The sequence below is a fragment of the Solea senegalensis genome, linkage group LG2 (assembly GCF_019176455.1).
Source record: "Solea senegalensis isolate Sse05_10M linkage group LG2, IFAPA_SoseM_1, whole genome shotgun sequence".
Classification (NCBI taxonomy): Eukaryota; Metazoa; Chordata; class Actinopteri; order Pleuronectiformes; family Soleidae; genus Solea; species Solea senegalensis.
Genome location: NC_058022.1, coordinates 26,360,041 through 26,383,938, shown reverse-complemented (window position 1 = coordinate 26,383,938; position 23,898 = coordinate 26,360,041). Strand labels below are relative to the sequence as shown.

The window sequence follows — 23,898 nt, the reverse complement described above, 5'->3', positions numbered from 1 at the left end:
CTTCCAAGTCTCTGAAAGCCAACATGAATTTTTTCAATAGATTTATCAGGCAAAGCTTTCCAGAGACTAAATGCAACTTTACCAGCTACTGATCTAAATCGGAGTACAAACACAAAGTCACTGCCTGAGATCATGAGAGGTCTGACGGGCTTATATAAGGCAGTGCAGGTCTAAGATAAGACGCTATCAAGTTCTGTCATGGGAAATTTAAGAACCAGTGAGGTTTTTTGGAACTAAAATACAGACACTTTAGCCTCTGCTGTAGGAATTCTTTTTATAAACTACCTCTAATAAGTCCCTTGACTTTGTGTAGGTGCAATACTAAATGGACGACTAAAACATGAAGAAATAAATCAACTTCAGGAAAAAATGCATTAACATTGTTATGCATGCTGCTGGTAAGCAGAATTATATTATAGAATATGATAAGGTCATGTTTGTTTCAGTGTGATTAATGTGATGGACATGAATGCTGCACCTGTTGTATGATCCTAATGTATATTTCGTGAGGCAGGAATCTCCCACCCAAATAAATCATTAACGTGGTAGGTGACGCATGAAAAAATCATTTCTCGTCTGAAAATGTGTAATTTTTAACTATGTACAAGATATATATTTTTACATAATGTATTCAAAAGCAGGCTGCATTAACGCCATTATTTTACAAGGCTGAAAAAAAAAAGATGACTAATACTGCAGTGGAACAAAATCTTTCTCATCATGATCACCACGGAGACAAAAATATCTGCAGATATTGTATCAGTGCAGAAAAAGAATCTGCATGCATTGTCTTCAGAAAACAAAAGCATGCATAAATTCATGACAATATTTTGCATTGGAAATGAAAGTAAATTCCTTTCAAGCGAGTCTATCTAAATTCTTTTTAATGTTAATATTATAGGGGTGCCATTGACCATTTGGGATATGAGTCTCAATGACTTAAAGGTAATCATGGGATGTGAATAGAGGATACTGTACATCTATTTATCTCTATAGGCTATAACCTCATTTGAGGTTGTGGGTCTTACACAGCTGATTATTGTAGTTCTGAGGTAAAGTGCTGGAGCTGCAAGGGCAGAGAAACAATTACTGTGTGACAGTAAGTGAAGGAAGACGCATAAATGACTATGTTTGGCATCCATCACTTAATACCATATCTCTGGCCTGGTCACCTTCATAACCCCTGTGAAAGAGAGGAGAGGACTGGGGTACAGAGAGCTCAAGTGTTATTAATTGAATTGGTTATTAGAAACCCCTGACCTTGTGTGATGTGAGGGTTGAACGCTTTTAATCACTGATATAGAATCACCTTTGAAATCAATCAGAAAACAAAAGGGAACCTGCTCTATCATTCATTGAGCTACCACTTCACTAAAATTGACTGAATCAAATGCACGTCTCATTACACTCACGCATTAAAATTGAATTACTTTTGACTTTTAATTAATTGTACTTAGATTTCTGTTTTCTTAAAATAATTTCTAAAGAAAGAGGTACTAATCTGACAAATCCATCCAAGTGTGTAAATAAAAATAATCTCTTATAAACAGCAATGATACAAACATGACAACAACTTTATCACACCAACAGCTTTCCGTGTGCATTGATACATTAGCCCTCAACCTGTTTGGAAGCCTGGGAGGATTTGGTAGTTTGGCAGAATGACAGTTCTGGATTAACACGTTGAAGCCAATCTGTTTCTAAATAAAAGATGCCATCTGAATTATTTAACATACCTACTATAGTTAAGTGCACTTGGAACAAATGAATTGTCTTGTGAGATAATGCAGGGATTGCTGTTTGTTTGGCTGGGCTTCAAACAATATGCAAATGAGCATTAACTTTCTCCCACTCCCTGGTTCTTTTTTCAGTCTGCACTGTCAGAGCTGAAGTATTATTTATAAGACTAGGGTTGTTTCATTAAAAATGATGAATTTATCACTGGCTTGTCTGAAACTGAATGTGGAATCAAACCAGAGAAGTTTAAATTGGAACATGAGATGCGTGCCTTATGAATAGGTAAGATCAAGCACATGAGCTATACAAGACTGTTTTGTTTCAGTAAGCTCTACTGGCCTGTGGCATCTGAGGCATTCAAGGCCAGGATAGTATGTTTGTGTTCAGACACCTTGATTGTTCCTTCACATGAGCACCTGCTGTTATATAAGCAAGTGTTTACACGCTCTGTTAGAGCCATGTTTTTATTCTCACAAAAATGTGCTTGACGTGGACCTACCTTAGAAAAAAATAATAATTCTGAAATAGTTAATTAATGATAATTCCTGGAATCAGAGCTGTGTGGCAGTGACATTGTTGTACTTTGGACCACTGACACTCAGAAGTTACAGACTGACTGTTTTTTTACAAAAGTTACCCAAGTCCACAACAAACACAGACTGCCCTCCGTGCTGCTTAATAGCTTTGACTTTACTGCGGGAACAGAAAGGTCAGTGAGACGCACTGCAGCCTGCCGTGTCTCCGGTCTAAGGCCTTCTAAGACCTGAAGCTGCCTTTAAGGGCATTCACATGGGTCCACTTCTTTGCCCTCTATCCGTGACACCACTAATGGGTAAAATGCTAAATTGAGACCTAATCAGTGGTTTGGGGCAGCTTTGGCCTACCCTTGGGGATACATTAACTTACAGTGCCTGTATACTCTGTGTTGCCTCCCAGCTGTGGCAGGCAAGGTGAGAATGACCTCTAACCTTGTCTGTAACTCTAGAATTGTGGCCTGAGCTCTAGACGCTGTCTGGCACCAGTTAGAGTATCCCCGATCATCTGTCACAAGAGATAGACACCTCTGCTGTTTTATGCATCAGAGCCCTGGCCTTTCAGCTGATCATTTTGAGGCGTGGGTTAAATCAATCTTGTTCATGGAGGTGTGATTTGTGATGACAGTAATACTGTGATGCACATTACTATTTAATTCCAATAATTTAAGCTAGTTTACAAATCTGCATACAGACAATTTAAATGATTAATTATTAAATACATACATATATACTTTTAAATGTTTAGCTATAACAATAATAACAATGATTTAAATCCAAAATAAAATCCATAATCATGTGGGTGAAAAAGAAATATGAGGGAAGACAAACCTGTGATTAAGACTGTGTGGCTAAAACTCCCTTTTGCAGTGGATAGCAATTAGTTTATAAATATTTTGAAAGCCCATGAATTTTGAAAAACTGATTTTTAGGAAGAGATTTCACATTTTTACCTGTGTGACCTTGTCAGTGACATTGTGCGTGCGGTCTTTGACTTTCGGGGCAATGATAGTTTTCTCAGAGGAAGGGGGCGAGGGACACTTCTTCTCATTGTTGACCTCAGAGAAGTTGAGTGTGATGAGGGGGATCTTGTTGATGGTGCTGTACTTGTTCAGGTTGGAGTCAGAGGTGGAGCCGAGCAGGCTGGATCTGATTTGGCTAAGTGGCCCTGAAAGAGAAGTGTCATCATTAAAATGTACCACATCTTGGGCTATTACTGATCAAACAGGATTAGTGATTTGTAAGCATCAGAAAACAGTCTAGTGTTCAAGAGTGGGGTTCAAGCACAGCACAACACTGAGAATACCACATGTACTGAAATATAAACTCAAAGTCTCTGACTGACCCATCTAGAGAGAGTTTTTCATGAAAAGATAATGAAGAACACTGTTGGTGGATGTAAAGAATGATTCAGTACATAGTCAAAAAATACAGCATTGCACACTCAAATCATTTGTTTTTGTGATGAAGTCTGGTCATGAGTGTATTACTAACAAAATGTTGCCTACACAATACTTCACAAATGTTTCCTAACTTCTCAAGCATTAAGTCCTTGGATTCCTGTGACAGCACTCAACACTTTAACAATATGTGACAGCACTACACACACTACACATGTGGCTCAGTGAGGGTGATACAAAGTGAAAGAGAGAGAAGTGCTGATTCAGCCATGTGAGCCAGCGAGGAAGGCTGCACAATTTTTTTCTCCGGTTACACGAAGTACAGTACAGTGATTGAGAGTCAAGGACAGACGAACAGACAGCAGATGAGATTGCATGCACAGCTTAAATACATGCCACAATAAGGAAAAAGCATTGCTGTCATAAAAAATGGCTTTTAAAAAAAAAAGAAAAAAACCAAAAACAAAGCTGAAGCCATACCCCCAGCCATCCAGGAGCGAGATACTAGCAAACCAGGAGAGAAAAGAAATAGGAGGTGAAGGGCATAGTGGAATTATGGAAGGGTGGTTGGATTTGCAAGCTAAGTCGTCATGAGTACAAAAAACATTACTTCAAATCACATTATGGCAATAAGCAAGAAATAAAGCACCAGCAGCTGTGGAATTAATGCTGTAAATCAAATGTTATTTGTAAGAAAACACTGGTCAGTTAGGCTTAAAATATGGGAACTACTCACAACTCATCAAGTATGCATCAATTATAAATAAACACAACAGTGACAACTTTTGGTCTTCAGGTAGTCAGAAAATGTGCAATGCATGCAGCTTAGGTACTGCTAGAGTTTAATAAGAGAAAAAGATGAGGGTATGCAGCACATTGAGGTTTATTTTCATTCACTGTGACGTGGCAGGAAGCGGCCAGAGGTTGCATTGAGGAAAAGAGAGGTTATAGAAAGTGGGAGGTATCATACTTTTGAAGCTTCATTGATTTTCTTCAATGAACAAATCCAGAAGACATTTTAATGTGGTGCCGCATGCAAGCCTGTGCCGAGGTCAGTATTTTGATTTGACTGAGTCTTCCCCTGAGTGCACTGAGACTTACTCATTTAATGATGTGCCATTGGTTTGATGCCCCACACACTGTCAGTCATTCATCCAGGCATTTGCATTCAACATAAACCTCAGTGAAGTGGAAATCTCATGCAGCAAGCAGGCTCTATACAGTGCACATGTATTATCCAGTAGATGTGCTAAGATTTTACAACCCAAGATGCAGCAGGGTGCAGTTTGTTACCTTTGATATTGCGCCCATTGTCTGTGACAGCAGCAACACATTAGAGAGGAAAGAAAACAGGGGGGGGAGGGGTGAGATGAGAAGGGTTTTTGGTTTTCTATAATGACAAATTGGGGCTGCCATTAAACCACCACACTGTTCCCATGAACAATTCATTAGACTGAAGTAGACATATTACTGCGTCAGCCAAAGGGAGCTGTACGAATAATGATTGCAGAAAAGGGGATGAGGTAGAGTGATTGGCCTGGAGGAAACTGGGCTACCCTGAGGTGCATCTACCCTAAAAGTAATGAGGGCCAAAGGGCTCATTAGTGATTTGGACCAACAGAAAGATCAATAATACACAGCATAGATGGTCATTTTCACCCTAGCACATGCATCTCCTATTTTGAGACAACAGAGTGTTTTGGTTATTAATGCAGCCAAATTACAGTGAATGATTTTCAGGAGTAGTATTATACCTATAATAATAATATTATACCTGTTAGAGTATTTGTTTGAAAGTGAAAAACATTTTTTTTACAGGATGCATTAAAGGCAGAAGGCAGGAGATTACCTACCTTCACTGGCATGTCTGTCTCTGAATGCCATCTTGGAGTTGGCCCCAAAGCCTTCCATATCATGTACAGACGAGGCTCTACGAATACTGCACATACTCTCTCTGGAAGCAGTCGGAGTGAGGCCCGGGATTGATGGAGCCGCAGTTAATGTGTCCTCCTGGTCCGGCTTTTGGGTCTGGCCAATGGCTTGGTCCTGGTATATCCTGTCCCAGGGGCCCTTGGGTGATGAGTGGTCCAAAGGCCCAGACACAGGGGTGGAACAATGACTGGGCTCAATGAGGGCTCGAGTGTCGTTAGCATATGAGGGGCTGCAGCTCTCGCGGGTGGTGGGGAGTTGGTAGTCATGTGTAGCCACAGAGCCGTCACTGTGACGGGGAGAGTCCACCATGACGACGTCAGGGTCTTCCTGGGGCAGGGACTGCTTACTGATGCCCCGAAGAGGTAAGGCTGGGAAACGGAAACGAAAGAATCTCCCTTTCCCTGGAGGAGAACGAGAAAACACAGAGAATGAAACATTGTGGTGTCACATTGAATCTATACCTGTCATTGTACGTTCTGAGGTAGTCGATAGTAAAGTCACTTCATAGTGAGACCAAAAACATAAAACAATGCACAATGGTTTTTAATGAGCCACTGGAATCAACACAACCCCCACTGACCTTGTGCTGTGCTTTCATAGTGTATTTGTACTAGAACTTTGTACCTGAAGTTCAACATCCCTGCTGATATTCCGTACTTGTTTTCCAACACTGAAAGCCTGCCAATGCAGATATCGTAAAAACAAAAAAAACCTGGCAGATGAAAACAAACACTTAATCTGCCTCAGGCACGAGTTCAATCTTCAATTTCCTTTAATTATTCATTGGAGAGGGCATTTGTGGAAATATTATAATGGTAGTGGTGCACTGAAAAGTCAGACCATTAAGGCATTGTGGGTAGGATTTTAATGATTGACTGATAGCTCCAAAGGAGATAAGGAGACTTAAGTGTAAGATGTTTATGATTCTGCACAATTTACTTATAGGTAGCTATAAGGGAACGAAAAATGTGATGAAAAATACAATAACATTTAGAATTTAGCAAATATGTGAATAAGAATATTAGGCTACAGGCACACAGTTAAAAAAAGTTAAAAACATTTACATTGCATTTGACAATATCTGCACACATACCACAAGAGAGAGTCACACTCACAGGATTCCACATATGGACTGCAATCCATGGCAAGCATGTTGTGAATCATTTAGTCGCCTGAACATATGCTATACATTTCAAAATGGTGCCTTGGTCTCACTGCCACAAGGCACCATGAAAATCAAATGAAAAGAGCACAGCCGAATTTGAGGAATTACTACCTTTCACCGTATGTCATGTTTTGTATTATCAGAAAATCATATTTGACATGTTTATTCAACACACAGTACTGTATGAAATGAAGCAGCTAAGGATGTACTCAGATACACTGTAGGTGCTAAAATAGAATTGATGTTTAAAGCTCAGCAGGGAGCAGCATGCAACTTTAGGAGCCACTTTCTACAAGGATGAGAGAGAAAGAAAATGTTTGCCTCATGTCTGTTTGAGTCAGACTTTAAATAAAGTTTCTCACTAGATGCTGATTATGCTGGAAACGATCATTTGCATTTAATTGGTGAGTCAGTGCAGGATGTGATGCCACTGCGGAACTCTGTGGTGTTGTAAGACAAGAACAAGTCATTTATTGTATGGATTTAAGTGGTACTTCACTGCCAAGTTTCTGCAGAACAGACATTTTGACGTCATATTACGGAGAGCACAATATTTCTGTCCTCTTCAACTGTCCCAAGAGGACATGAGAGAGCCACCACAAAAAACACTGTGATCCTAAACCTCAAGGAAATGGAATTGATCGCTCTTCACTCCTGTTCTTTACCTTTCAAGTCAGAATGCCTGTTGCAAAAATGATGTTTTGCGGCTGAGAAACGTGCTGCTGAAAAATAACACCTGGTTTATCATGATGAGGATACACAACACAATGCATCGCCCCCTCCTAAGCAAAACTCTTCCCTCATAATACGACCATGTTGATATTTTTAACAACTGATCTTGCTCTAAAGCAATGTCATCTTCACAGAATAATGAATGGCAGCTTATGAGTGTTGACATGTGCAGAGCTAGTGTAACCCTAGACACATAAACACATAGGCCATAAATCTTTTAATTAGCTCATAATTCATCTGCACATGCTGCTGACTGCAACACAGATTAAGTAGCTGTAAAATATTAATTTAATATTTTGAAAAAGGCAAAACCTTTAAGTGCTGTTACTAGGCTGTGTGTAGTGTACACTTGTGCCAGTGTGTGTGTTTGTGTGTGTGCACACTCTCAGTCACCTCACCCTTTCATTCTTTCCCTGCAAAAAATCACCAGCAGCCTTACACAACCAATGGGTGCACAGTGGCCCCTGTTGCTATGATACCAGAGAGTAATATTTGCATTGAATATTAATTGGGCCCTCAGATCCCGTTGTTGGAGAGTGAAAGGTCTTTCTGAAATACGAATCAGATGTTAGAGGATTAGAACAATAAACCTTAATGCATTCTTGTTGTTGTTTTTTTGTTTCTGTGTCTTAATTCTTTTGGTTTTGATTATGTTTACAATGTTGCTGTTGATGTGCTTACTATCTGATTTGCATGGAGGGATATTTTACCCTTTTCAAGAGAACTCCCAGTTCTCATATTACACACTCACTGTAATGACAGGAAGAATAATTCTGCTGTAATTCTTCCCGTACTTGTTTATAAGGACAGAAATGTTTTATTATTTTTTTTCTGAAGGGCTGAGTAAGACAATAAACATGTGGAGAGTGACAGGGGAACACTGTGCGACATAATCCCTGGCTGTAGGTGAACTGGAGACAACAACATTCTGATCCCAGTGGTTTTCAGACACTTCCACTTTCCTTAATATATGCACACAAATGCCCAAACTGTCATAACAGCATATTAGCACTGTGACATTCACATGCTAAACAATAACAGTAAATGATAGAGAAGTAGGGTTTAGGTTCTTTCTTCTTTTTTTTTATCTGCTGTATTAAAATGTAGATAATAATCCAAAGAGTTGTCTCAGAACATTCAAAAAATAAAAAGTCTTCCCCTTGTAACCACTGGAGACCCTAGTTTAAGACCCATAAGTAAAACACCAAACAGCCACATCAAAGGAGATTGGAAGAATCCTGACTGGCTTTAGAATAGGGGATGTGTCCTTTAGTAACAAGAGCAATCCATGAGAAGCACCTCAAGCATTACTGCTCATTCTCAAAGGATTTCATGATAATGCAATACATGGGTCAACAAATCGCTCCATTCAAACAGCTACTCCTGCAAATAATGTAGTACTGTTGCTGCAAAGCTGTAGAATGTCCGTATTATTGGCTGACAGAGGGCTGTGATGAAACTCTGAAATTCTCTGTGGTAATCCCTGCAATGGCAGAGTTTGTGTGTAGGCAGAGAGTGGAAGAGATTGTGCCCAACTCTGATATTTGATCTTGTAAACAAATCTGGACCTCACAACTAAACGTGCAGGGACTTTGACTTACATATGTAGGAAGCGGATTTCATTCATAGATACCTGCTCCATCAGGGGAATTGCAGTATATTTATGTAGGTTTGTGTCTTGAGGACACACACACACACACACACACGCAACTCACTTATATACTCGACACATATAGCTTCCAACTCTTTTCACCACACACCCCATGAAGCAACAGCCTCATCCAATTACAGTCATCGAGAGGTGACCTCTGGTCCTCCATGCTCCAGCTTTATATGTCACAGACAGAATATGGAGAAAGACGGAGACAATGAAGAGGAAGGAAGCATCAACAGTATGTTCAAGAACACCACTGGGGAATGGCATTATACAATATTACACCGACAGCTCTGGGAAGCTGAGTGCTCCTCAGCACTGCTCTGGTAGTTCATCAGGCCATCCTGGCAGGCTACGAGCTATAATTGGGCCAAACCTTTCAGATGATGGCAGGCTAACACATCAGTGACTGCAAAATGCTGGTGTCAACATGCCAAAGGAGATGTCTGGTAGAAAACTTCTGCAATTGCTTTTATGATTATATCTGTAAGCTGAAGCTTAAGATCACTGTAACAGTTTTAAACATGTTTCTGCCAATGCAAGATGATACAGTAACGAATTAATCAGTTATACTGTATTGCAAAGCATGAAACATTATTTATAGGTCCATGTCTAATTTTGAGAAACAATAGGGACTGAGTCGAGAAACAAACTAACGTTCATGTAGGAAAAGGTTACAAGTAAAAGGTCAAGCCTGGTTGCTACATTTGACTTGTTCTTTCTTCTACAGGAGCACTTGCAGTGCATGCACCTGAAATAGACCAGCCCGCTAACTGTCACTATCCACATCCCAAACATCACCTAATGATGACGAAGCTACAGGTATCAGGGGATAACGTTGGATGTTGCACTGCATTGTTTACACCAGCCATCATGGTGGACAAGGGCTTGAAAATGTTTTGTCTTTGCTAAATTTGACAAAATAGGTGGGGAGTAAACAGATGACGCTGGCCTCAGATGGTGAAGTAATTCTAACTTAACAATGTTAAGACCCTGCAACAACACAATGTAACAATAAGAGTATCAATAAGTATTGGCATTGGGGAGAATTGGCTATACCTAGATACCTATCCCAAATTATTACACTATTATTACTTGCACTCAACAGCCCTTTAATGCCTTTTACTCACGTTGGTCAGCTTTGGAAGGTGAGGTGTGATTGAGTCTCTCCAGGGAGTCACTGCTGCCTTCCTCCAGGATGTAATCGAAGTTGAGGATGAACATCATGACCACGCCCTCCTCGTTCTTCACGGGGATGATATGGGTGGCGCAGAGGAAGTTTGAACCTAGGCAGCAGGGAATTTATTTACTGTTAAAAAATGGGTAATAAACGTTTAACGTTGCATTTGATTGACATGCATTTATACAATCATGAAATTAGGAGGCCTATCAATCGTGAAGGCCAGCTCACCTGATTAATAATTCATAAGTCTTCCCTGCCAAATAAAACACTTAATCCTGATTAAAGTCGAAAAGTAATATTACAGCTTTTTAGCGATAGTACAGTTTAACCCTGGGGCTTCCCATTAAGACTGAGATTCAAACATCTCATTGCAGATAAAGTGCTCTCTGTGTTTCTGTGTGTGTGTGGGTGAGTGTGTGTGTGGGTGTGTGTGTGTGTAAAGGCCAAGCAGAGAAATAAGGGTGAAAAGGTCTAGAGAAAAGCCTCTGGTGAATGATTTCATATATCCAGACATTGGACATATACAGTACAGTTCAGAACAGTAACACACAGTGACAACATTTAGTCACCTTTAAGTTAACATTAATAAATGCATCTACTAACAGTGTTTACGATTTATTCCCCCAAACGTAGTGTAACAACTAGGGACACATTTATACTATACAGTAAGTACAATTACTTAAATTTGAGTACTTGCCAGTACTGACTGTTGAGTACTTAGTAATACCATTACAGAAACAAATATTTTTGAAAAAAAATTTTTTATTTGCCTCTGAACAAAATACAACATTTCTGCTGTTCTGCTGTCCCCTCCTAACATATTGGGAAATATGAGACCAATTATTTTATTTTTGCTGCACATCATAAGTCAAGAGATCAGTATTTCAGCTTTTATTTCCAGTTATTTACATCAAGATGATGTTAAACAACGTAGAAGATGGAACAATAGCAAAATTGTAGGAACAGATAGACTTGAATTAGGTTGAAATGAATACTTAATATTTCGTGGCAAATCCTTTGCTGTGCATCGTGTTGGTTCTTGAGATGTTTTATCAAATGACTTATCCTGAAGCAGCTACTTTTCGCCCTTTCTCAGTCTACGCTCTTTGCTTATCTTAAAGTATTTCCAAACTGCTGACATTGTGACACATCTGCTCAGCTCACTTAAAGATAAAGTGGTATCAGGTGCAGCAGTACGGGAGTAGTTTGATGAGTACAAATACACAAGTACACAGGGACAGCATTGGACCGATACTTGATACTGGTATCCGTGCAAACCGAACAACCATAGACGGTTCTCAATTCATATCACTGTCTAAAGTTCCTTCCTAAACCCTCTCAGCCTTGTAATGGAAAAAATTAATTGCTTTGAATCCTCAGTGCTGCTGATAGCTCCACAGTGGGACGTAAATTTAATGCAACCCCAGCCTGCTCAATGCTAATGCTTCATGTCTAAGTGTCTCTAATTTGTCAAACAGCAGACAGAGAGAACGAGAGACATTGCACTATTTATAAAACCTGTCTTTTCTAAGCTTCATATCAAATATTAGCACAGAGAAACAAGCAAATATACTGCATGTGTTTCCAGACTAATTTAGGAATAAACAGTGATATCACCAGTTGCCATCTTTGGTTCAGTGGAATTCACAGAGGCCATATGTCCAGGATTATTGGTGTAGAAAATGAAAGGCATATTAAGTTTTAAATAATGAACATGGGCATCTCTGGAAGATGCTCTCCCTCACATTAGGCTCTAAGTCCTGCTGTCACCAAGAGGCTATTTATAGCTCACCCAGCAGGCACCCAGCCTCCAGCATTTCTTTTCTGGGAGACAGAGACACACTGCTGCATAAACACTGCATTTGTGATTCCAGTCAATAATAACTGCACACATGCATGCAAACAACACACATAACCTATCTTAACAACTACACAATTCTTGCATCTGGTCATTGACTTATCTTGTATCAACAGGACTCCTATTGTACAGGGGGAATAATAAACCAAATTCTTCACCTCACAACACTGGGGTTTGATTTATGTATTGGGGAGTCCTGATTCCACTGGGCTAAGCAGGATGCTGCCCCTAATAGTACATCAGTGTCACCGTAAGTGAATGGGGCCATTCATTTCAGTCAGAGGCTGTAGAGGGGGGCAGGCAGGATCACACCTCATCTCCCTTTGGTGACAGTATGCACAAGATGACCATACTCCAAGTGGAGAGGTCTCCATGATTCTGAAAGAACTGTCTCAATTTGTAGGAACCATGGTGAATCCATATTGCACGCAGCACATATATCTAATCAAGGGGAACAATTTAAAAACAAACAAACAAATAGAAAATAGACCTGTAAATATAAATTGCACAGAAGAAAATCTGGACTTGTCTCACATTGAAAGATTATATTGTGCTTAACAATGAAAAATGCTGTAACGAATAAAACAAATCCTTGACTCTGATTTCAGTATTGGACTCTTTGACTGACGACAATGTGTTGTAAAAATACAACAAAAATACAAATGTGTCTGTCACCATGGAAACAAGTGAGCACTGTGGAGAGAAGTAAACTCTCTGCGCCAATTTAGATATTACATTCATTTATCTCTGGCACAGAGCAACTTCACAACAAGTCTGAAATAAAATTAGATCATCTTTATTCTGCTGAAACTGCCTCCTTTTTTATATGAAACTTTTAATTTCTTGTTAGTTCACGTTTAACAATCAGTACATAATAATACAACTAACTAGGATGAACACTTCTTTGCAGTGTGTACAACAACATCAGGGGCTACCTCACCTGTAGTGACGCTATGCGAGCAGATACAGTAAACACACAGAAACAAAAACTACTGGTAAAGAGAGCCTTACACATACACAAAGAATTCACATTTGTCGTTTATAAAACACAATGTGTACAAACACAATGCACAACAACACGCACACCTGCCACAATGTAACCTTTGCCTAATCCATGACTCAGGAGGGGACCTAAACCATGGTAAAGCAATCTCTCTCTCTCTGTATGTGTGTGTGTGTGTACTCTAAAAATAAGTCACTTGGAATCCACAGGCATTTATAATTCATAGCAGCTAAGTATTATGCTCTGGAAAGCATTATGGTTGGACTTGTTAATGCAGTACAAGAATGAGAGAAGACTCGATGCACCAAAAGACAAACAGGGAGTGGGGAGCTCCAAGGAGTACGAGTAATTGTGGATACATTCAATAGGTTTTCCATTTGGCTCATTGCTCTAATTGACTATTTATAAGGTTCATCAATGTTTTGTTTGTGCATGCGCTGCTTTTTTCCTGTCACAGGTTTTTACTTCGTGTCACACGGCAACAGCGGCCAAATCCATTCATGCAAATAAATTTGAATTTGAAAGAGAGAGAGCGAGAGAGGAGGGACAAGCATAGATTATGTTAGTCTAAACCACATGCACAGGTGTGTCGAGAGGGTTCTGTAGTACAACTGTGACATTATCAGGACAACGTGACAGATGTGCCGTCAATCAAACACATCAGTGACAAGGTGGGGTTCCAAATGTCACTTCTTTTCACTGAGTTGTAAATACACCTTTAACATTTTCATTATTTACAATTTTCCATTGCGGGAAACGGTGGTGTAGTGGTTAGCACTCTCGCCTTGCAGCGAGAAGACCCGGGTTCGAGCCCCGGTTGGAACAAGGGCCTTTCTGCATGGAGTTTGCATGTTCTCCCCGTGTGTGCGTGGGTTCTCTCCGGGTTCTCCGGCTTCCTCCCACAGTCCAAAAACATGCAATGTGGGGATTAGGTAAATTGGACACTCTAAATTGACTGTGAGTGTGAGAGTGAATGGTTGTTTGTCTCTAGTTGTATGTGGCCCTGCGATGGACTGGCGAACTGTCCAGGGTGTACCCCGCCTATCGCCCGATGTAGCTGAGATTGACACAGCACCCCCCGCGACCCTCTGGTGGAGGATAAAGCGGTTAGATGATGACTGACTGACTGACAACTTTCCATTGCTGTTTATTTTTCACAATTTTTTAAACCAATTCTCTCTAGCTCTCTCTTTCTCTCACACATGCAATACTAACATTTCTAAATTACAAAAGCATGTGTATGAACAATAATGAGGTTCAGAGATCTCAGTTCACAGTGATGCAGCCACAAACAGATTCAAGCTTACCTATGATTCGGCACTGCCTGCCGGCAATATTAATTAGCAGCATTTTCTGCGTTCCAACTAAATCTAATAACTGATGAAGGTGCTTTACATGGTGCAGTGTAATGAGGAAATGCACCTTTGAAGGGCACTAAAACAACTTTAATCAGAGCATCTCTGAACGGATTATTTATAGAGTGCTGCAGAGCAAAACATAGTTAAGCACCCTAATATGATACACCAGGTGTTATCTCATCTTTATGATCTCATTAGTCTTTAAAAGAATGGGGGGGGAAAAAAACGCTTCCAACTCTAATTGACAGTGATGCTTGTATGAACACAAAAAGAAACACATTCTGAGCTTTTCTTGTCTCTAAGCAATTTTGAGAGAGGCAAAGAATGTCAAAATTTGAAAAGGCATAAGTGAGATAATAAACACAGAACCGCCAAAGGATGGTGATTCCTATCTTTGATATTTTTTACTGTAAGTCAAGCCACACACCTTAAGCCTGAGAAGAAATACAAGTTGATTAAAACATTTTCCACTCAGCTTCATTTCCTGACTGACGCAGGCCAGCCTACCTGGATTAATAAGGCTACCTGGTAATCTGCTGCTACACAGATGGCTTGGTAGAATGAAAGCACAGTAAGTGCATACACAGGAAACGCCAAATCACAGCAGGCTGTGGGGCTCTTCAGTGCTTTCAGAACAAAGCTGCTTTTTAACTCAGGACCACTCTGGTACTGTGGGGATTCAGTTTTCCCTTTGATAAAAGATTAATAACGGCAGGTCTTCACTCTTCATACAAAATTGTCACTTTCAAACCAGTGAGTTTGGACCACACGTCTCTACAATAAACTACTTGGATGACTGAGCCAAGTAAAGATATCAGTCATGGAATGAACACAAGAGTATAAGTGGACAGATGGATGAATGTGGTTACTCATTCACAACACTGGAGAGAAGTTGATTTTCAATAAAAAAAACAAATGTTTATGGTCGGAGATTTAGTTGGGCTTATCTGACCTTGAAGTTTGGACTGACCACCACCACTGAGGACAAAATTCACAGGAGGACAGATTCACCAACTGTTCCCAGAGAGGTGTCTTCATTAAACAGCTATCCAATATTCACACACACACACACACACACACACACAAAGTGAAAACACATCCCAGTTTAACATGCTCGACTTAACCTGTGCCTCCTGCAACCTCCCTATTATTTTCTTCAAATTATATTGAATAAACTCTATTAAGGTTATGTCATCTGGGTATTATTTTAAGCTTGAGAGCTCACTAATTCTCTGTGGTAAAGGTGATGTTCTCTCCTCATATTTGCTTAACACTCATTTCATTCCACTGAATGAATCATGGAGCACTGATTGATTAGTTTCACTTTTTGTCTCTTACTGAAATTCACTCGGAGTTTAAACTCATCTCCTCATAGCATTGATTGTTGTTGTTTTTTAAATGTTCCTATATGATTAAAACTTAATTTTACACTTAATTTTAAACTTGAATAATTGAGATAGGTAATGCAGAGAACAGTGTTAGTTTCAACATGCTGGAAATTTCATTAGATTCTATTTCCACTATCAATAATTAAGACAATGCTGGAACGGTACACTTTGATCGGTCTGTGCAATTAAAATACATCTAGTTCTTCCACTTTACTGAGACACACACACACACAGCAGTTTAACATCTGCTGTCTGGTTGTGTGTGACAGTGATTGTGGGACAGAAGCATCAGGGAATTTTGATGGCCATCATTTGGAGAAACTGCTGCCAAGTGTTTTGCAGTAAGAACCATTTTAAATTCCAGCCTACACTTTTCCTGTGGCCTGACAGACATGCTGTGTGTGTGTATGTGTGCACGTCATTATGCGTGTCGTGTAATGTGAGTGACAATGATGGGAGATGAGCCGATGGTTGGGTCCCATTGGTTCTCTTCTTCTGTTTGAGCAATCCAGTCACACTGAGCCAGCTGTGTGAATGTGGCCAGATGTGGACACATTCTTTTTGCTGTGTTGACATGAATATGTCCCACATCTTCTAACCTGCCACAGTTTTCATCAACTTATCCATTAACACCACTACTGTGTGGGATACATAGTCTTAGAATATTTGTGTGATTTTGAATACAGCCATCAACCAGTTGGTATGTTTGGTTTCCAATGGTAGACGATGATTATTTTGGTGTCAAATAATTATCCAATTTTTTTATCAGTAAATATATTCAGCTAAAATATTTTGGTTATCAAAAAAAATCTATTTTAAGGAAAATCTGTTATGTGCATAAACAACAGAGTGAAATGGTTAAATGCTTGCTGCCAACTAGCAGTTGGAGACTTAAATACAACTCAAAACCCTTGTCAACAATAATTCCATAATTATATCATGTTTTAAATAATCCATACAGTATTACATTATTAAGTATAGCAATACTTGAATGGACTGGAGTCACATTCACAGCTACAGTCAATTTAGAGTCACCACCTAAGATAACACCACCCAAGGCACTCAAGAAAACCCACGCACATTTTTACTACCCATACACTGATGTGTGCTTCACACATTGGTATTGGTATACACATTATTGGTTTCTCATACAAATGAATTGTGGAGCTGTACGCTGAATGTAGCTGAAAGCCAGTGCCCCCCACCCACACAAGGGCGCTCACACACGGACAAAAGACTGGCCTGTCACAGCCCCACTGGCTAGAAACAACAAGGGATTTGTTCTCTGCAAACAAAATTGATGTCAGTGTCTATCAAAGCTCAGCAGGGAGCTTCCTCAGCTTGGTGAGGCTAATTGTCCGGCAACTTATCTCAATCGTTCTCACACCCTGCATCTATGTGTCAATGTGTCTCAGACAGTCAATCACTGCTGCTCTACAATTGTCTCCTCCTTGAATTCACATGAGAGGGTGAGTGAGAGGACACTGCCTTGTGACTGTTGATGACTTGTTTATGATCAAAAAGACATAATTAGTTTAAGGACATAAAATATAATGCGATTTTTAACTTGCTTAACTGCTGAGGAAAGCTTATCACAACTAAAAGAAAATTAAATATGAGAAGTGACCTTTCATAGGGAAGAAGGCTTATGTTTTTTCTGCCATTCCAGGAAATGTGATCTCTTCCCATTCACCCCTGGGAACATTCAGTTGTAGTAAGAGCTATTTAACTCTGATGCTGGTTGGCTCTCTAACCCAGCTACTTTATTCCACAGTTACAATATCATCAGCAGTGGCTGCACAGTGGCCGGACAGTTTGCGGGAGGCTGTCATGCAACCAAAGGTCCATGTGTCAAATGCAGTTTGCCCATCAAAATGCATACAAAGAAAACAATAATTAACACGTACTGTACATTTGGTAAATGGTCTGTATTTATACAGTGCTTTTAATGACCACTCAAAGATGCATTACACTACAGTTTTGCCATTCATCCATTCACCCATTCACACAGCGCATCTATGTGCAGCACATTTTCCATCACTCATCTTTCATACCATTCCCACGCTGCCGGCACAGCCGTCAGGAGCAACGGGGGGGTTAAGTGTCTTGCCCAAGGCCACATCGCATGTGGACTCGCGGAGCTGGGAATCAAACCCACAACCTTCAAGTTAGAAAGACGACTTACCACTGAGCTACCGTCGCCTTGAAGCTTTTGTTGCAACCTAATGAGCATTAGCAACATTGAAATTGAATCCTATTGAAATCGCAATGACATATGCTGCAGAACAAGAGACAACAAAGGCAAGGGAATTGGATGTGTGAAAATGTTGATCGTGACAAAGATACCCACTAAAGTTCTAGTCACTATGTGCATGGCAGTGCATATTTGACATTTTGATCTGCTTATTTGAAACACATTTCTGTTTTACCATAATTGGTTAAAAGCAGAAATGAAATAAAGCTGTGATCCTTGACTTCTTAATGCTAATTTTTACCTACTCGGCAAGATAATGCTTAAAAACAAACTTGAACAATAAGTTTTAACTTGGAAAGGAGAAGTGATACAATACAATATTATCCTTAAGGATAGAAGTGCTTCTATGAACCAGACTACTGGGAACTCCCTGCTCTTAAACTGAGGCTTCAAGCTACATTTAGCTGCTAAATAACATCACTATGGTTCCGTTCAGATCTAATAATAACATATATCCTGAGTGATCTAATAACGAGTGGAAAGCTCAGCACTGGATTCTACTGTAAAACATCTTGAGAGAACAATAATAAGCTACTGCCATGTGACCCATTAAAAAGATGAGCCGATAACATGTGTATTTTTTCTAAGAAAACTAGTGTCAATATAACAAGGAGTACATTCAGATAGACTGAACTAAACATAGATTGACATGAGGATATGCCATATATGAGCAAACTCAATTACGATGAGTGCTCCAGTAGATGCTGAAGGAAATTTAATGAAAAAACATTGTAAAAGTGTAGCAGGCTCCAGCTCCTGTCGACCATGTCTGATTGCTGCACTGCAAACCTAAATTACTTTTGTCAAACTGTCAAGAATCCAGCAACCTGTGCTGTAAAGCTGTCTGCCAAAAAGAGACTGATGAAAAAAAATTAAGCCTCACCTTAACACTACAAGTACAGTAATAGAACTAGACAAAAATTGAAACCCTCAGAAAAGTGTCCTGGTCCAAATCCTGGAAAAAGGTAGAAATGTTTTGTTGAGAGAATGCAGTTGTGATGAAACACACAAAAACAACAGCGGCTGTTGGCTTTCCCTTCAAACCGATTTATTCTCCATCAAAGCGACTGTGCAGGCACCACAGAGTGCTGATCCCTGACTGCATGGCATTTAGTGTTGGTATTCTAAAAATGGGCCAATTTATTAATGTAGCCTTTCATATGAATCAGCTGGTACAAATAAGCATAGAGTCATCTGAATCAAATAATCGTTGTAAAGCTTGGTAAATAAGATACTATACTGAATCAATGTTCAGTGTAATTGACCCAACAAAGCATTAAAATGGCCTTGGCTAATCAAAACAGGTCAAAGGATGCTTTTCAAATTTAAGAGATCTAGCGTTTTTAATTACTCAAATAAATCAGGATCAGCAATCAAACAATACACAAATGAATGAAAACAGATCAGACCCGTGCATGATCTGATGAATGAAAGAGGAAATAATGAATGGCTGCTCATTCACAGATGTGTTCTCCACATATCCAGTCTGTGAATGAGGGAAAGGTGGGGGATTAGGGACTGAAATTGCACATTGATTGGGTTAATTGGGGGAGGGGCTAAGTCAACATTTCTGAATGAACCGTTTAAATTTGCTCACATGACAACAGTTTAGACAATACCTATATAATCCTGGGAAATAATCTTTCTTGCTCACACCGAGCTCATGGATGGCGTCTCGCATGCTGTCTGATGTGCAGCTGTAGCAGGTGTGTGGGGGTGTGAGAACCTCAATAAAGCAAGAATGAGGAGAGACAAGAGGGATGTGTTTGGGTCAGAGCTTGTTGGGGGAGGAGGCTGTGAGACTGTTTACCGTCTGTTTGTGGTAATACCATCAAATAATGACAGTGTGTGTGGGCTTAATCCATAGATTCAACTACGGACTACGACCTACATTTATTCACGGGATCTATGCCTGCAAACAGCGACCATGAAATAGATTTCATTACTACAAGGTGCAAATGGTCCCCAGCAGACCGCAACAACCAACATGCATACAAATGTTTAATCTTCTTTGCTTATTTTATATGTAAGAGAGCTAGTATTGCTTTTCAAATACCACAGTCCTGAGGAAGGTGTCTGGTTTTGTGTGGAAGTCTGTCAATTTTCCAACATTTCATGATTGCAGCCTTGCCCTTCGTTTAACTTGTCAGGATGACCTTCTGCAAGTAAGCGGTGTCAAAAAGATTTGTGACTTAAAGGAAAGAAGCAGCAAGAAAGCAACATAAAGGGGTGACCACTGAAGGAATGACTTATTGATCCAAAGGACCTCACAGATTAAGTGTAAGATGTCATGAATTTCAGAACAAACAGGCAAAAAATTGAACAACGTTGAATCAGTGATCTGTCTGTGGACTGTCATGAGGCAACAACCAATTATTTTTTACAACTACAGATCTATGAACACCAGTAATAAATAACCCCAAGAATAAACCTGGTGAATCATCAGGTTTTTTTTTGTGTGTATCCATATTTAAGGTGACACATTTTCATGTAGAATGAAAAATGCCACTACCTTTAGGCTGCACAAATACAGACTGCTAATAAATCAATAAGTAATCATGCTAATCACTGCAGGGGCACGCAAACCTTTTTGAGACAAGGACCCCCTCATAATCCTAACAGTGATTGAGCACATGTGTACTGCCATTTGTATTCCTAGATGCCATCGAAGGAAAAACAAGGGGGGAGGGGGTGGCGCCTCTCACCTCTCGCGTCTGTGTAGCTCAAACACCTGCTGCAAAACTTTACTACAAGGGAGGCATTGCGCTTCGATGCAGATTGAATTCCTCTGCTCTCGCTGTCCCTGGAAACCAGACAGACTCAGATTCTGCTTGAGCTGACAGTGTCAGGATTGTATGACTGGGTCTCGAATGTCTGCTCTGCTATTCAGATAAGAAGCCCATTTGCAGACATGAGTTTCCAAGGATATATCGAAAAGTACATTAGGGGCGAAATAGGGCGTGTTTCCTTTAAACCACCAAAGTTTTTAATGGTCTCAACCAAAGTAAGTACAAATCAGTTTTTCCCGTAAACTACCTGTTGTGAAGACTCTCAATCTTATGACCTGCCTGGGGAAACCGATTGGATAAATGAGATCCACTGTGGGGCATGAACGTCTGGGAAATCGAAGACTTTCCGACAACATCAATCTGTCTGTGTCACTTTAGATTGAGACTTCTGGGGGCCTTGCTCATTACACTGCTCTTTCTCAGCCTCATGAGAACTGATGAGAATGAAGTGGATAGCTGTATTCTATCCAACAACATTTGTCAAGCCACTCCTTTATTATTTGAACCGTTTTAACGCTGTCTCCCCTCTTCACTGAGCAACATCTGCTCTCATTTGGCTTTTCTCTCCAATGGAACAAAGTCAAAGTCTGCAATTTTCAAGAGCTTTAAATGATCAACACTGATACAAACATATTACCTTGGTCAACACCGTAAGTTTGTCATCAACTAACTTCTTTTGGCAGTCAAGTCACGATGTCTCCACTGCTCTGCACATGTTCCAAAAAGGTGTTAACAGTCACACAGTTTGAGCTGCTGTTTGAACTTGTTCAGTTGCTGCTACGTTTGAATGAGGGACTGAAGTGAAAGATATAAAAGTGTTAACTATATCAGTGCTCTCTATGGAGTTTCCCTCTTTTGTGTTGCACTTTGGTTATTTATGGCATGTTTGTGATGTAAAACATGACTCCTTGACAGGCTACGTATCAAAGATGAGTGAATTGCCATACGTTGGGTTTACCCGTGTTTAAAAACCTGTGTTTATCTGCTCAAATGGGTGAAAACAGGTATTTTGTGTAAATATTGTCCCGGAAGAGTTAGTACCCCATCTGCAGAGAGACAGGCCATCCATTTTTAAAGTAGCTCTGAGGTTGCTGGACCGGATTCAAGATGGTATTTCTGCAGTGGAAGAAGCCCTCTGATATTTCAGAGCTCAGCTGCACCTGATTTCTCTGCAACACCTTCATTTAGTCTCTACGCTTGCTCACTCACCTCAACCCTCACTAACACATGTCAAACTTGGTTTACACTGAACCTTCCTACATCCTCACACTCTCTCCCTTAATTTACCGTTTGCGTCTACTCTATCCACTCATGTGCACTCGCCTTGAGCGGAGCCAAACTGGTCACTCTCTATATATGTGTGTGTGTGTGTGCACACGTGTGCTCTCAAACACAAGGTGAACCTGAGAATGTGACAGAGACTGTGCGTGAAACCAAATAAGAGCTTATCTTATTTATAACATAACAGCAGTGGATCTGCAAGAATTGGTTTTACAGACATTGGTTTCCTTTCCACAGTCACAGCATTGAACTCAGGTTGCTTCGGGCAAACAACCAAAGTTATATTGTCATCCGTTATCAGGTCTGCTATAATGCTATACAGCCCCACTCACCACAAACGGCAGGAATAATGTCCATCATGTACAGTATGTTTGAAAGTATCCACACTTATTACCAGGATGGGAAGATTGACAGCTTTAGTTTAAGTGTTTCAGTCACTTCAGACATAAACAAAGGAAAAATAACGCAAATAAAGTCAAGGACATGAACATGTTCAAGAATGAAATTATATAAAAATAATGCATGATTAAATAACTGCTGCCAAATACACCACTGCAAAACAAGTTGTCAGTCAAGAGAACGGCATACATCAGTATGGATGTGTTTCAATAACAAGATCAGTTTTGAAACTGAAATAAAAGCCATAGACATTTTTACTGAAGTGAGGTTTGATGTTGAAGATAAGTTTCTGAACACCCCAACAATTATCTTCACATCATTATATGAGTCTCTTTTTAAACAAAATGCCAAAGTCTAACAAACAGCCAAAAAAAGCCTCTGAAATGTGAGGGTTTGTTACCTGTACTTTTTTGTTTACCCGTTATTACACTGCATTTTTATCTACTGAACAAAAGAAATCTGATGATGTAACAGACTGGATTTAGTCATTATTTAGACACAATTTAAAAGAAAACGTGTGGAATCATCACCTGGTTGATATAAAGTTTTGAAAAAGGTTGTTAGTGACACTTTATTTTTCAGTACTACATTCATAAAGTAACAGGTACAGTATATATGTTAAATAAAGAGGATAATTAATGGATTGCAGTTGGAAGAGCACAGTGCTACTAATTGGTCATCATAACCTGAAGTGTCAAACACTTGCGGGGAAATGAAACAGTGAAATGATTTCAGTGAGCATCACTTAAGGACAAACAACTTTAATCTATTTACAGCACAGGCTTTTCAGTCCTATTTGCTATTTATAAGCAAGGGCATCAACCACATTCTGAGACTATGGTGCATTAAAAAGGACTTTATGTGTTGGCTCTTTATTATGGGGAGCAAGATTTTTCAATTTGAATTGTTTATTTTTACTCTGTGACTTTCAAAGCTGTCATTAAGACAAGACTTGAAATACCTAAACTCCAAGTTGAGTCCATTTATTTGCAGTACTTAATGAATACATTTAAGAAAAAAATGGTTGCAGATGATGAGGAGACACTGACTGTAGCATTAAATGTTTTACCTGATGCAGCTGCTCTACAAAAAATGATGCGCTTTCTGTATAGCAAGTGTTATGAGAATAAATAATCTCATTTTACAAATCAGATTTCTGACCATTACAAGGCTTAATTATATGGAGACTCAGCATTTACACAGTGTGACCAAATGTGGTTATTTTTATAATA

At 39.7% G+C, this 23,898-nt stretch overlaps 1 protein-coding gene across 4 annotated transcripts in view; it reads right to left on the bottom strand.

Annotated features, from left to right (window-relative positions):
- The window catches only part of kcnh7 (potassium channel, voltage gated eag related subfamily H, member 7), a 51,930-nt gene that overhangs the window by 21,761 nt on the left and 6,271 nt on the right, over positions 1–23,898 (bottom strand). For 2 of the 4 annotated variants that reach the window (XM_044012699.1, XM_044012707.1), the window contains exons 3-7: positions 10,284–10,439; positions 5,524–6,003; positions 4,964–4,984; positions 4,151–4,174; positions 3,224–3,438 (exon numbers count right to left, since the gene is read on the bottom strand). In XM_044012699.1, the coding sequence (XP_043868634.1) occupies positions 3,224–3,438; positions 4,151–4,174; positions 4,964–4,984; positions 5,524–6,003; positions 10,284–10,439 (896 nt within the window). The remainder of the gene's footprint in view (positions 1–3,223; positions 3,439–4,150; positions 4,175–4,963; positions 4,985–5,523; positions 6,004–10,283; positions 10,440–23,898) is intronic. The other 2 variants (XM_044012714.1, XM_044012721.1) reach the window with 2 other exon arrangements.